The sequence below is a fragment of the Anguilla rostrata genome, chromosome 4 (genome assembly GCF_018555375.3).
Source record: "Anguilla rostrata isolate EN2019 chromosome 4, ASM1855537v3, whole genome shotgun sequence".
In the NCBI taxonomy this organism is placed as follows: domain Eukaryota; kingdom Metazoa; phylum Chordata; class Actinopteri; order Anguilliformes; family Anguillidae; genus Anguilla; species Anguilla rostrata.
In genome coordinates this window covers 59,318,965-59,331,328 of record NC_057936.1, presented here as the reverse complement: position 1 = coordinate 59,331,328, position 12,364 = coordinate 59,318,965, and the positions used below count along the sequence as shown (strand labels likewise).

General features: G+C 44.3%; 2 protein-coding genes across 4 annotated transcripts; both read left to right on the top strand.

Moving 5' to 3' along the window:
* Positions 1 to 627: 627 nt before the first annotated feature.
* LOC135253812 (coiled-coil domain-containing protein 190) lies at positions 628 to 5,782 on the top strand. Of its 2 annotated transcripts, XM_064333592.1 has the most exons (4): positions 628 to 997; positions 2,855 to 3,051; positions 3,216 to 3,351; positions 4,995 to 5,782. In XM_064333592.1, the coding sequence occupies exons 2-4, from the start codon at positions 2,874 to 2,876 to the stop codon at positions 5,437 to 5,439; spliced, it is 759 nt and encodes a 252-aa protein (XP_064189662.1). In that variant the 5' UTR covers positions 628 to 997; positions 2,855 to 2,873; the 3' UTR covers positions 5,440 to 5,782. The 2 variants fall into 2 exon arrangements, with proteins under 2 accessions (XP_064189662.1, XP_064189663.1); XM_064333593.1 differs by lacking the exon at positions 628 to 997 and having other exon boundaries at positions 1,013 to 3,051.
* Positions 5,783 to 6,268: 486 nt separating this feature from the next.
* echdc2 (enoyl CoA hydratase domain containing 2) lies at positions 6,269 to 12,320 on the top strand. 2 transcript variants are annotated; one of them, XM_064333590.1, is made up of 10 exons: positions 6,270 to 6,623; positions 8,327 to 8,394; positions 8,886 to 8,973; positions 9,270 to 9,356; positions 9,715 to 9,807; positions 10,062 to 10,118; positions 10,832 to 11,019; positions 11,342 to 11,392; positions 11,615 to 11,662; positions 11,845 to 12,320. In XM_064333590.1, exons 1-10 carry the CDS (start codon positions 6,404 to 6,406, stop codon positions 11,920 to 11,922), a joined length of 978 nt encoding a protein of 325 aa, XP_064189660.1. In that variant the 5' UTR covers positions 6,270 to 6,403; the 3' UTR covers positions 11,923 to 12,320. The 2 variants fall into 2 exon arrangements, with proteins under 2 accessions (XP_064189661.1, XP_064189660.1); XM_064333591.1 differs by lacking the exon at positions 10,062 to 10,118 and having other exon boundaries at positions 6,269 to 6,623.
* Positions 12,321 to 12,364: the final 44 nt, after the last annotated feature.

Genomic DNA, 12,364 nt, shown 5'->3' with positions numbered 1-12,364 from the left:
ACTCCAACCCTAACAATGCACACATCATTCAACAGCTAGAGATTTTGTTGAGCTGCTAATTAGTAGAATCAGGTGTGCCAAATCAGGGTTGAAATGAAAATGTACAGAAGGGTAGCTCTCCTGGAAAAGGGTTGGGAATTACTGCTATAAAATGTCTCGACTTTTGAAAGTCAACTGTGGTCTAATCATGTAGTTCACCCGCATGTTAACTACAGGCATTTATCCCAAGCCTGAGTTTCAGCCCAATCTGTAATTGAAATGGGAAGAAAAAATCCACCACACTGTGACTAACATTGCATTAAAGCCAACGTGGTCTGTACTATTGATCATTTTGTTGTAATATCTATTTCACTCAATGCTCAATATAAAAAATAAAAAAAATTAATGTTTCCGGGATAAACAAATTCTTGGATTGACACTAACGAATGAAAGAAATCCTGAGATTCAACAGACGCAACAGGGTTCGTTTGATGAAACACCTATACTTGTGCACCCCATAGGCCTAACAGAACAATAAGTGAGCTAACTTCAGCCTGCCTGCGTGCCAACGTCACTTGTCCCCTCCCATTGCATTGACTGACCCAAGACAGCCTGTCCAGTCGCCATGGTGACTCGGTGCCATTTGTTACATAGCTTTGTTCTGAGCTCCTGTAACCCGTAGTAACTTAATGGGGCCAGTGGGTGATGGGGTGAAAAGCAATCTGTTCACATGCCAGGATTTGCTAAAAAATTTGAGCACATTTGAGCCCAGAAGGAACCATGTAAAGATGATAGTGATCAAGAACAAACAAACTAGATTAAGTTATCTTAAAGGAAAGAGCGTGACATCTATTCACAATCCGCTGGAGAGACTGCTTCATGATACATTAACGCAACAGAGCTGACTGAGAAGTCCCAGTCACTCCAACAATTGAAGACTGGCGAATTTGTATCCTGTCTGAGTTACACTATTGGCTTTTAGAAAACAGCATCTTTAACACAACTGATAAACAGCAAGGTAAGTTTTGATTTAATAATGGCATATGATTAAATATCTTTTTTTTCTATAAGTTGAAGATTCCTAGAAATCCCAATTGTATATAAATGCCTGTATTTATATAATTTCAACATGGGGAAAATAGTGGCAGAATACAAAATGGTTATATAAATAGGGTAACAGCCAGTGCAGTATGATATAATCTGAGAAGTACCATGTCATTTTTTTCTGCATGACTTTCAAGCACATTGAAGTGGTACTCGGGTTGTATTCATAACGCTCCGTGATTTAAGTCAAGATTGAAACGTGGGTGTCAGACATAATGTGCTATCAATATTAAAGGTTGGACACTTTCCATAAAATTTGATCATCGTTTAGTGATTTCATAGAGAGAACAGACAATTACCAGCAATTAAAATTATAATTTTTTAATAGCCAGTGGGACCGCGCTTGATGCTTGATATTAAATTGCCTGTCAGGACGGGTCATTGCAAACATAATAAATTTGTCTCGTTAAGATGTAGTAAATTATGCCTGCTGTTGGAGCAATATGGAAAAGGACATGAATAAGTATGAACAGATTAATCATCAAACTATAAATACAAATAAATACAAATAAGCACGTAACATTACAAAGGTTTATTGATTTTATTTATCAGCTTTGCTAACTGAATGCATATTTAGACCACCTTTTTACATGTCTGATTTAGCAACTGTATTTGCATTTCTGTTCAGCCGACGTTGCTTTCACGGCAGCTGATGACCTTAAGTGGGGGTAAAAAGAGGCAATTGAATTCCAGGAGAAATGACTCACTGAGAAACGTAGCGGGACCGCAGAATAAAGGGCTCTTTGGGAAATGGAGCGGTAGCCAGTGGCTGTGCTTGTGCTTTGATAGCGTGCGATGCCCGACTGCGCTGAGGGATTTTAACGAGTCGATGCGTGGGCGTAGATAGATGGGCTTTGTCACGGCACTGGACATATCAGCCTCCGAATAAGACAGTGACCAATCGAGGCTCGTGGCGTGAGCAGAACGACTGCCATCCCGCTAAACTACCCTCTGACTCTAATGACAACAAGCCTCACAGAGGTCCCCAGATACACGAAGACACAGTGCACTGCTGTCGAAGTCCTGTGTGAGTCACCACCTGGGGCAGCCGCTTAGAGATGTTCTGAATGTAGAAAAAAAAATAACACACTGGAGCAGAAACGATCCTAGCATAGAGAATATAACTTCAGTTCTGGAGTGTGAGTCTGCGTGTTGGTTTCTGTTCCAACCAATTAGTGCACCTTACTTTCAGTTTTCTGACAGCTCTATAAACTATGCTGGTTCACTCCTGTACCTGAGCACGGTAAAATCTTCAGGATGCGCTTGCAGTGTGTGGCTGTAGCTGGTTTTTATACACAAGTCAGAGGAAGATATGACTAAGCCATTTAATAATTCAGAGCAGAAGAAGGCACAAAATCCCAAAACGATTGGCCCTTGTTGTGCATCTCTGGCCTGGTAACTGGCCACAGCACAGTTGGGAGACCATGCAGGGCAGACAGAAATCATTAACTGAGATGTTTGAAGAGCCACTGTTCCAGCCTGGGAGACACAGGCAGAGGGAGGCAGGTCTGAACTGTGGGGGTGCACTAGTCCTTTCTGTTATTAATACCATCTAACAAATGTGTACACCCATGTACACACACAAACACACACACACACGCACACACATACACACACACACACGCATGCACTCACACACATATACACATACACACATGCACACACATACACACACACACACACGCATGCACTCACACACATATACACATACACACATGCACACACATACACACACACACACACACACACACACACACACGGATACATACAGTACACACACCTGAGCAGGCATGCGACGGGCAGAGCCTGGCGTGTGGCCCACCGAGGCACAGAGACGAGAGGAGAAGCGGGCACAGGCCAGACTGGCAGGAGGGCTACGGCAGCTGGACGAGGCACGACTCTACCAACTGAAAACCCTCACAAGAGAGCAGTGGAGGGTACACCGGGACCTGGGAGCCAGCAGGGCAAGTAAGACTGACAGTGTGTGTGTGTATGAGTGAGCGTGCTAGCATGTCTGCGCGCGTATATCTGTCCAGCATATGGATAATAACATCTATATGTGCGTCCCTAGTATTTGTATTTTTGCATCAGTAGAAAAGTAGGCATGGCAAACTGTGTCTGCATAAATGAAGGTAACCCCTGGAGGAACGCCAGCGAGAGCCTGGGGTCCAGACCTCGGGACCAAGATCTCAATCGGCCGAGCCTGTCCTACTGGAGAACCCCCTTACCCACAATTCCACAAGCTGGCAGAGGGCCTGAAAAACACAGGTGAGAGGAGGACACACTGGCTCAATTTCACCCCTCCAAAATGGCTTTGCACAGACCTTAATTTCAGGCAGTACAAAGCACAAGATGAAATAGCATGAGATCATTCATGCTGTATCTACTGTGGTTGGTGTTGTAAAGCAATGTGACCGGCTTAGTCACACAGTCGTCAATAAAGAAATCAATGCTAAATGAAAAGCACAGTGTGCTCGCAGCAACATGAAGCTATACACTCTGTGGGGCTACGGTACGCTTTTCGGCAAAGAGCGATGTAGATGTCTCCGTGGGTTATTATGGATGTGCTCAATTTTGCAGGGAAAATCCACTTTCCCCCCTTTACTGCAATGTCTTTTTTTAAAGGATGCAAGTCATTTTGAAATTGCACTGTAAAGTTTTGCCTGGGACTGTATTTCTGTGCCAGCGTGTGCTTTGAGTTGTCATCCCATTTCTGGTGTGGTGCCTGATTTACGTAGTTCTTACCATGCAGTTTATCTTCAGGCACAGCATTTATCTGTACCAGCATCTATATTTAAATGTGAGAGAGTTAACCTGCGTGCTCCGTTGCATGCAATAACCTGTGATTCTGTATTTGTAAATTTTGCCTTCACTGGACATGAATGTACATGAACTATGTATGTGAGACATTTTGAATTTGTTTTCCTGTGTGTGTGCATATGTGACTTTTTGGATGACTGCGCATATTACTGTATGTTTCTCTGTCTGTATAATTACGTGCTGAGTGTGACGCTTGGGTGGTTTCTTAAAAGGATGCTGGTGATTGGGGATTTCCCTGGTTAATCTTCTCGTTGGCTGTGGTAATGAGATAACTAGGCAGATTCAAAGAAATGGCTCCACACCCATCCCCTTTGACCTCATAACAGTACCCCTTCATCTAAGCACTGGCCAACCTAATTCTTCCTCCAACTGGACCGCCTACCCCCCCCCCCCCCCACCCTGTCTACCCACCCCCCATCCCTCTTCAAATGCTATGGCCCTGGTGTCATCAGTACCCTTCAGCTCTTACAGCAAGCAGGCTGATTGAAAAGGGTATTCTTAGCAGCTCAACTGGTCTTAATTATGCTAATCCAGGGACCAGATAACGAGAGATGCTTAAAAGTGCAGAGCGAATCAGCATTGAGAAAGACCACAAGTAGCCATCTTCTAGGGCGAGAGGAGCTCTGTGCTAAAGAGTGGCTGCGGTGGCACTCTCTCCCTCAGCATCCAGCTCTCTGTCTGCACCTGCCTGCTTACTGTCGGTTAAATATTAATGCTGGACTCATAGTTGCATTGCTGGCCGGATGATGCCGTTTTCCACTTTGTGCCCGCAATCAACGGGGCTGTGAAGCTACAAACTACATTATCCAATTTTACATTTATGGTAGATTCGGGGGGGGTCTAAAAACTGGAAGACAAGGGCTCACACATGTATGCACTAAAAAAGACTGACACAAACCTCTCAATTTACATGGTGTTGCATTCATGTGGTTATATTCTACTGAGCCCTTGATGTCCCATAGTGAATTTTTAAAAATTTTATTTTAACAAATTATCTCACGTCCACAAGAGCTCACAACAAATGTTATCTCCAAAGAACTGCTGTCATTGATGGGCAGGGCAAAATCCCCTGTATCTCTTCCCTTTCAAAGGTCTCAGAAGCCGAAATCCGGGAGTGTGGGTGGCTCCTCGGCTGGCCTGCAGGCCCGGGTTCGGGAGTTCATGGGTGGAGGAGTGGAGGGCTCCGGGGCACCCCTCTGCCTGCCAGACCTCAAAGCGCAAACCGTCACCAGGCCAAACGCCGCCGCCGCTGCACAGGGGGAGAACGAGGGGGAGGCGGAGAAGAAGAGGGAAAAGGAGAGGGGGAAGCCGAATTGGGACGGAGAGAGACGTTCTCCTTCTCCGCCTCCCGCCGCCGAGACCCTGGCTCCGGAGGGCCGCCTGAGAACCGTGCACACCCTGCCGAGCTTCTCCCAGGCCCTGGCCGAGGCGCGGAAGGCCCGCTACATCAGGCACCGCGGCCGTCCGCTCTGCGAGAGGGAGCTGTCGGTGGGCGAGATATTCGCCAGGGCCACCAAAGATGCCCAGACACACTGATCCGCCCATCTAGCCTTCTCCAGCTCTGCTACTGATTACTCTCTCCTGACCCACTGACCTGCCAATCATGCAATTTACTCCACTTTGACGCCTATCCCTCCATATTGGAGTGCCAGCTTGATGAGATGTTTTTATGATTTTTTTTTTCTCTAAAGCATACACACTGTCAGCTATTCCCGTCTCACTGTAAATCACCTTTGTCACCCACCCATGATACAGTTTTGAAATATTCAAGGCATATGGACTGCTTTCTTCCCTGAGGAACATTTTAATGATTTCTATGATATGAATGTATTAATTAATGTTTTATAAGGAATGAATAAAATATTCACAGTAAAGTGCATCCTATTGGCTTAATCTGTGTGAGGCGCATATATACTTGTTCTTTCCAGAAGCCTTCGGACAAAATTTTACCAAAACTTTTATAGAAAGCTCTCAAGTGGTGTGATTGGAGTGAAGCAAGAAATTTCCCCCGGAGATAGTTCTTCTAGATATTACAAGATTAATTTGTCATACAGGATGATTTATCATAGCCCACTCCATAGACGCCACCTGCTGACTATCATCGATAAGGTAGGCTGGAATATATCTGGTTTAAATGTAAACGGTTTAAGTTGTTTTACTTTTAATATTAGCTGGGGCAACGATTCATTTTTGTTTCGTTTACAGTGCTGTAAACGCCGATGTCACTGTCGAATTAATTCGTCGCTTTAGTCAGGTTTTTGCAGTTTACAGACGTTTTGTAAACAAAGTAACCTAGGTGAGCTACGCATTGAGTTGGTAATGTGTAACTAATCAAACAGGGATATCAATTTCGCTGCTTTGCCCCTCCTTTGAGGGCGGTACGTGCTTTCCCGAAAACTCCGCTTGACACGCTTCTACGTGTTTAGGTACTTCCTTGTTGTGCAAAAGGCAATCTATTTTCTTTCATTCTCTGGGTCAGTCGTTCACAAGAAAATTCATAATGACTTTTCTAAGGAGGCTTGCGGTCTGGCAGTGCTTGCGAGTGCGGAGACATATTTGTGTTCAGACCACAGAGTTTTCCGCAGCCGGTACAGTTCTGAGTCCGAAGGCCGAAAGACAACCGTGGACCCCATTCTACACTCACAACCGCAGGCTGCACTCCGAGCTGTCTTCTGAAGCGGCAGAAGTGGAGCTAAATAAACTGGAAGGTGGTGACACAGGTAGAAGTTCAAGTGTTAACTGTTCGCATAATGAAACTACGGTTGTGATTTTGCCGTCAGAACGGCATCATTTTACAGGCTTTGGCCGCCTTTTTTGTCTCGGTATTGGATGTCATGGGCATGATTTCTTGACTTTATCTGGCCAGAAAGCAGAACGAAGGAGATTTAGGTCATGTTTTACACTGTGGGTTTATCTGAGCTATTTCATAATTTATGACACATTTATGACGACTGTGAACTTTGTAGTGCATATTAATGAGTTAGAGACTATTTGAGGTCACACATAAGATCCGAATGTTATGTACTGCATTATAAACACTTGATGTACAGTGCAATGTTACCCAGATTAAAAATATCTCTATTCTTCTAATTTTGTTAGTAGATCATTGGGCCTCATTCACAAAAAATGTGTACAATCATATTTGATTGTAAACTGTGTGTAAGAATGTTTCCAAGAACATTTCGGCATTCATTGTTTGTTTCTTATCTGTATTTGTTCATGGCTGTTTTTTTATGCTAGTCACATGAACAGAGTTGCACCTAAAATTTGCAGTCAGAATTCATCATCTCATACACCTGGGATATGCACAAAAACAAAGATCTGCACATGTCATGAATACCATATTAGTTTTTCGTAGGAACATTTTTAAGAACAAAAGTAAGAATAATTGAAGAAAAGTTTTGTGAATTTGGCCTATTGTCTGGCTTCATACAATTAAGTGTGACGTGCTAGAGAGATCAAGCATTAATTCCTTAAAATTAATTATTTAAGATGGCCACACCTGTCACTTTTGTAAAGTTGGGTTTTTAATGACATAAAATACTGATCAAGTGTTTGGTGTGGGAAATAGGAACATGCTTATGGGTATTGCTGTAATTATCAATGTTCCATTTTAATTTTCACTTATAAGATCATCCTATCACAGTCTATTTTTGGTACAGCTGTGATTTTAACCAAAAATATTTAGTATTAATGCTTAAAATTTTGACGAGTCCTTATTGTTGGAGTGACTACAGTTTCACACAGTACAAGCTGTAGGGGCCACATGACATCTCTTGTGCCCTGAGGAGCAGCGCATTGGTAGAATTTCAGATTCAAAAATCCTAAGTGGGTATTTGCAAATTTAACCACTGAAGTAAGATGATTCGCTGGAGCCAATTTTATTTAATTTTTTTTTCTCATTAACTACATGGATGAGGCTGGAAATGAAGCCAATCAAGGTCACGTATGTTAATTCCAAAGCATGTCTGCGATTCTCTTGAAATTATGTATAAAACATTCATTTTAGGTAAGAGCCTGTGGGTTTCTTTTATGTAAGAGCCCGTCTGAAAGATCTTGGAAAGACTTCAGTTGAGATCGTTGTTATAATGTTTAATTATTCATAGGATGACTGGTCCTGTCCACAGTTCATTTATCTTGTGTAAACTAGATTGCTGTGCACATTCTGAAGCAAATCTCCATTGTTGTTCAGGCACTGCAGCAAAGTTTTTTTAAATCTACCCTACCCAGCACTACATTAATCTCATATTTGTCCCTGTCAAAAGCACTTTTGTTAAATTGCTAACAGTCAAGTCGCTAAACAGTAACCCGTTTGCCAATGAAAACACAATGGACCGCAGCTCTAATGGGTTTTAAAGTTCTAAATTTGCTGAACGTTGTACGTATATGTAACGTTTTACGTCACGTCCTTCTCTTTGTCCAGGAATAGCAGAAGTGGTGATGTGCCGCCAGCACGCACGCAACTCCCTAGGCAAGGTGTTTGTGCGTCAGGTAAGAACCGGCGCCTTCGCGTCAATTTAGGGCAAACCCCGCCCTGTAGCAGCAACGAACGTTCAGAATCGATTCCGTTGGTCAACACGACGAGGGCGCGGACCACGCACCGTAGAACGTTTATACACGCAAAACCTCCCTACTAACCTTAGTGCATGAAATCAGTTTTCATCTTTACATTTAAATTAGGTCTTGTGCGGCGTTGGAAAATCCAGGTTCAGAAAGTAAAAATCCCCTTCCCCAGTATTTAGTTTCAGTCCCCTGGATTTAGTAATGAGCGCAATTCTTCAGCCAGGGGGTAGAACTAATAAGCGAAATCAGCTGGCTGAGTTCATTGGTGGAAGAAAAACATGGCAGGATTTTTACTTCCCGACACCTGGACTTTCCACCTCTGGTCTTGTGTTTATTTAAATGAAGGTCCTGCGCCTTCTGCTCCAGTACGTGCCACCGGGGGAGTGGCTGAATAAATCCACCCTCTGCTTGTGCTGTAGATGCGGGAGCTGGTGTCCAGTCTTCACCATGACTCTACGGTGCGGGTGGCGGTGTTCCGCAGCACGGTGCCCGGGGTCTTCTGTGCAGGTCGGTGTGCGCGTCGTTCAGCGCCACTCAAAGCCCATAATCTGTCCGCCATTTTGAAGCCTTGTCTGCTAAAGATCCTCTGAGATATCTCACACTGCTTTAAATCCTTAAACTCTGAGCGTGAATGAAAGTATACTTGGCCGTGTGTGCAGTTTAGAAATAATTCTAATAACCTGTATATGTGACTGGTTTTAAATTGGGCAAATTGAGTGTATATTTGATTAGAGTCATTGACTTCTTGGTTTACACTTTGAGCTGTTCAAACTGAAAATGTGTTTGACCTCTCCATTACCAAGGTGCTGATTTGAAGGAACGTGCCCAGATGGCCAATGCCGAAGCAGAACTTTTTGTGCACGGACTACGTTCACTCATGACTGAAATTGGTAGGGGTCTCTCAGCCATGCTGTGGACAGGGGAGGGTGGGGGGTCTCATCCCACATGCCCTTCTGTGCATTTGCAGACCATAACCAATTTTAATTTTCATGTCCCATCTTATTCAGTTTCATGTTTCACTTTTCATGCATATACAGGATATGGTTCTGAAATTTTCAAGAAGCAGATTGAGGGAAGTTGCAAAATTGTCTACTTTTTAATGATATAATAATAAGCCACAATGCTATGTTCACATTAAAACTGTGGGGTTCACACACTGTATCTAACTGCATGTACAGTTGTACAGAAATCTTAGCTGTGAGTCGTGTGTCTTGGTGTCTGATTTCTCCCATGGGCCTTTGCTGCCAGCGTTGTTGCCCATGCCCACCATCGCTGCAGTAGACGGCTTTGCTCTGGGAGGGGGCCTGGAGCTGGCCCTGGCCTGTGACCTTCGCACGGCGGGTGAGTGTGTGTGTGTGTGTGTGTGTGTGTGCGCCCCCCTCCCGACGGGCAGCGAGGTGCGCGCGAGCGATGGGAGGGGTTTGCGAGGACATCTGCTGGCTTCTGCTGATTTAGGAAGAGAGGCAGACGCCTGGAATTTATTTATTTGGATAAATTGGTGCGGCGGGACGTCCGTCAGCCCGGATTTATGTTGTGTGCGGCTGTGAAAAATGGCTGTGGAAACCTTCAGCTTGTCCTCTGCGCTCTGCTTTCAGCTTTCAGTGCGCAGATGGGTCTGATTGAGACGACACGGGGCCTGCTGCCAGGGGCAGGTAAGGAGGGGGAGAGGAACTTGTAGGAGACAGTAAGCCTCTGCGAATAGGCTCTGCTGTGCACAGTATGGCAGACCACCTTGATATGTCTGCGGTGGTGACTTAAGGAACAGAATACAGAACAGGCAGTTTTAAGTAGAGAGAGTTCTGAGGCTTACAGAGGATGCAGGTCTTCAGAGTGAAAGGCCAGTTAATATAATTGGTCTTTAGACAAACTGTAATCAGGCTTGGTATTATTGAAAAAATCTCCTTTAATACCAGACTAATTGCGCGTAAAAATATGAAGTAATCTTAGAACTTTTGAGAAACTGCCGCTTCCTGCGTTATGATATTTTCACTTCCCTTTTTTCTGAATTTTGTCATTCTGAAAGGTAAACGCCATCGAACACTGTAGAAGTACTGGATGTGATGAACATTTATGTTACATCTAAAAACTTAAATCTAGTTTGGTGAATCATTTATGTTTGAATTATGTAAGCTGCGTAAACCCTCAAACCTCCATGGATGGCAGTTTACTTTTGAAACAGAACTGAGTGGGCCTGTGGAATGTTGTGCATGGGAGTCAGCGGCGTCTCTAGTTTTGCTTTAATACTGTTCTAATACATGAATGGTTATGGGGTGGGCTACCGCTTCCCTCTTGGCTATGTCAGTAGTGAGTGTTGAGTGTTGAGGCTGTAGTCCCTCACATCGACTTTACCTTCTCTCACCTCTAGGGGGCACTCAGCGGCTCCCACGGGCAGTAGGCTTTGCTGTAGCCAAGGAGATGGTCTTCACTGGGCAGCGGCTGGGCGGCGAGAGGGCCTTGCAGCTGGGCCTGGTCAATCGGGCGGTGGAGCAGAACTCTGATGGCGATGCTGCTTACCGGGAAGCCTTGGGCCTGGCTAGAGAGATTCTACCCCAGGTCAGCTGCGTTGTCTGTCTCCGTCTGTCTCCACTGACTGCTGTCGCTCCACTGACTGCTGTCTCCCAGTTTCACTCAGCTCTGTTCAAGCACGCTCGACTGGCGAGGCTGACAGCACTGCGTTGGCTGAGCAGGGGCATTCAGCAGAAAGCATGAGGGGGATTTGCTCTCATTGTATAGCATTGTCAGACACCTGCCTCTGTGGATTATGTGAACAGGCGTGCATATATCGCAGGAGGAAATGCTTCCATCTGTTTGGAGTTTGCTAGAAGCAGTCATACACACCTTTACCTTTCCAGTGAATCTGCTCTCTTCTTCTTAGGGACCTATTGCAGTGCGGATGGCTAAGGAGGCCATGAACAGAGGCATTGAGGTTAGAGAAAAATTCAGATTTCATTTGCATAATAATAATCGTAGTAATAATAATCCTAGAATACATTATGACCATTACTGCATTAATATTTAATTAAAAGTATTTAGTGCATTGATTCTCCTCTTACTCACAGTCCCGTTATATTTTGCAATCTCTTCTCCCAACATTTAAAACCTGCTTGTCCTCTCTCTACCTCCCTCCCCCCCTCCCTGGGCATCGCAGGTGGACATTGCTTCTGGAATGGCCATTGAGAGGATGTGTTATGCCAGGGTAAGAGACCGGGGGACAGATGGTTTCAGGGTGAAGGGAATGGTTATGGGTTTTCAGCTTGCGGTCACGTTCTGCTTACCTAACAAAAATGCTTTTATTGCTACTGCCCATTCTCCTTATCATGAGCAGAACAGTCACACCCAGTTTGAGCACACAGTAACCGAAACCCGTTCCCCTCCCAGGTGATCCCCACTCGAGACAGGCAGGAGGGCATGGCGGCTTTCATTCAGAAGAGACCACCACAATACATAGGGGAGTGACTGGGATGTTTGCTAACCCAATACAGTGGGGCAGACGTGCACCGTACATCTGCTCACAGAAATGATTCCCCATTTGCTTTCACACATTGTGGAAATGAATGTTGCTTATCTTGGGATTGATTTTTTTCCCCTCCCTGAATTACTGTTAAATGGTCAGAACATCTGCATGATGTAATGGAATAATTAAAAAATAAAGATTTATCTTATGTTTCTTTACGTCTTTCAGTAGCGTTGGACTCATTGTGAAGTGGATTACAAAGTCCATTTCATCAGAATCGTTTGTTATAAGATGCTGGTAAATACACATGACCAAATCCTGAATCTCTTGAATAAACTGTATTGCAAGGACAAATTAAGGTGTGTAATGGGTGGAAATAAAAGCTATCTCTCAAGTTGAACACGGTATGTATTGTTAAATGTTCTAATCAGTAACTGGAAAGAG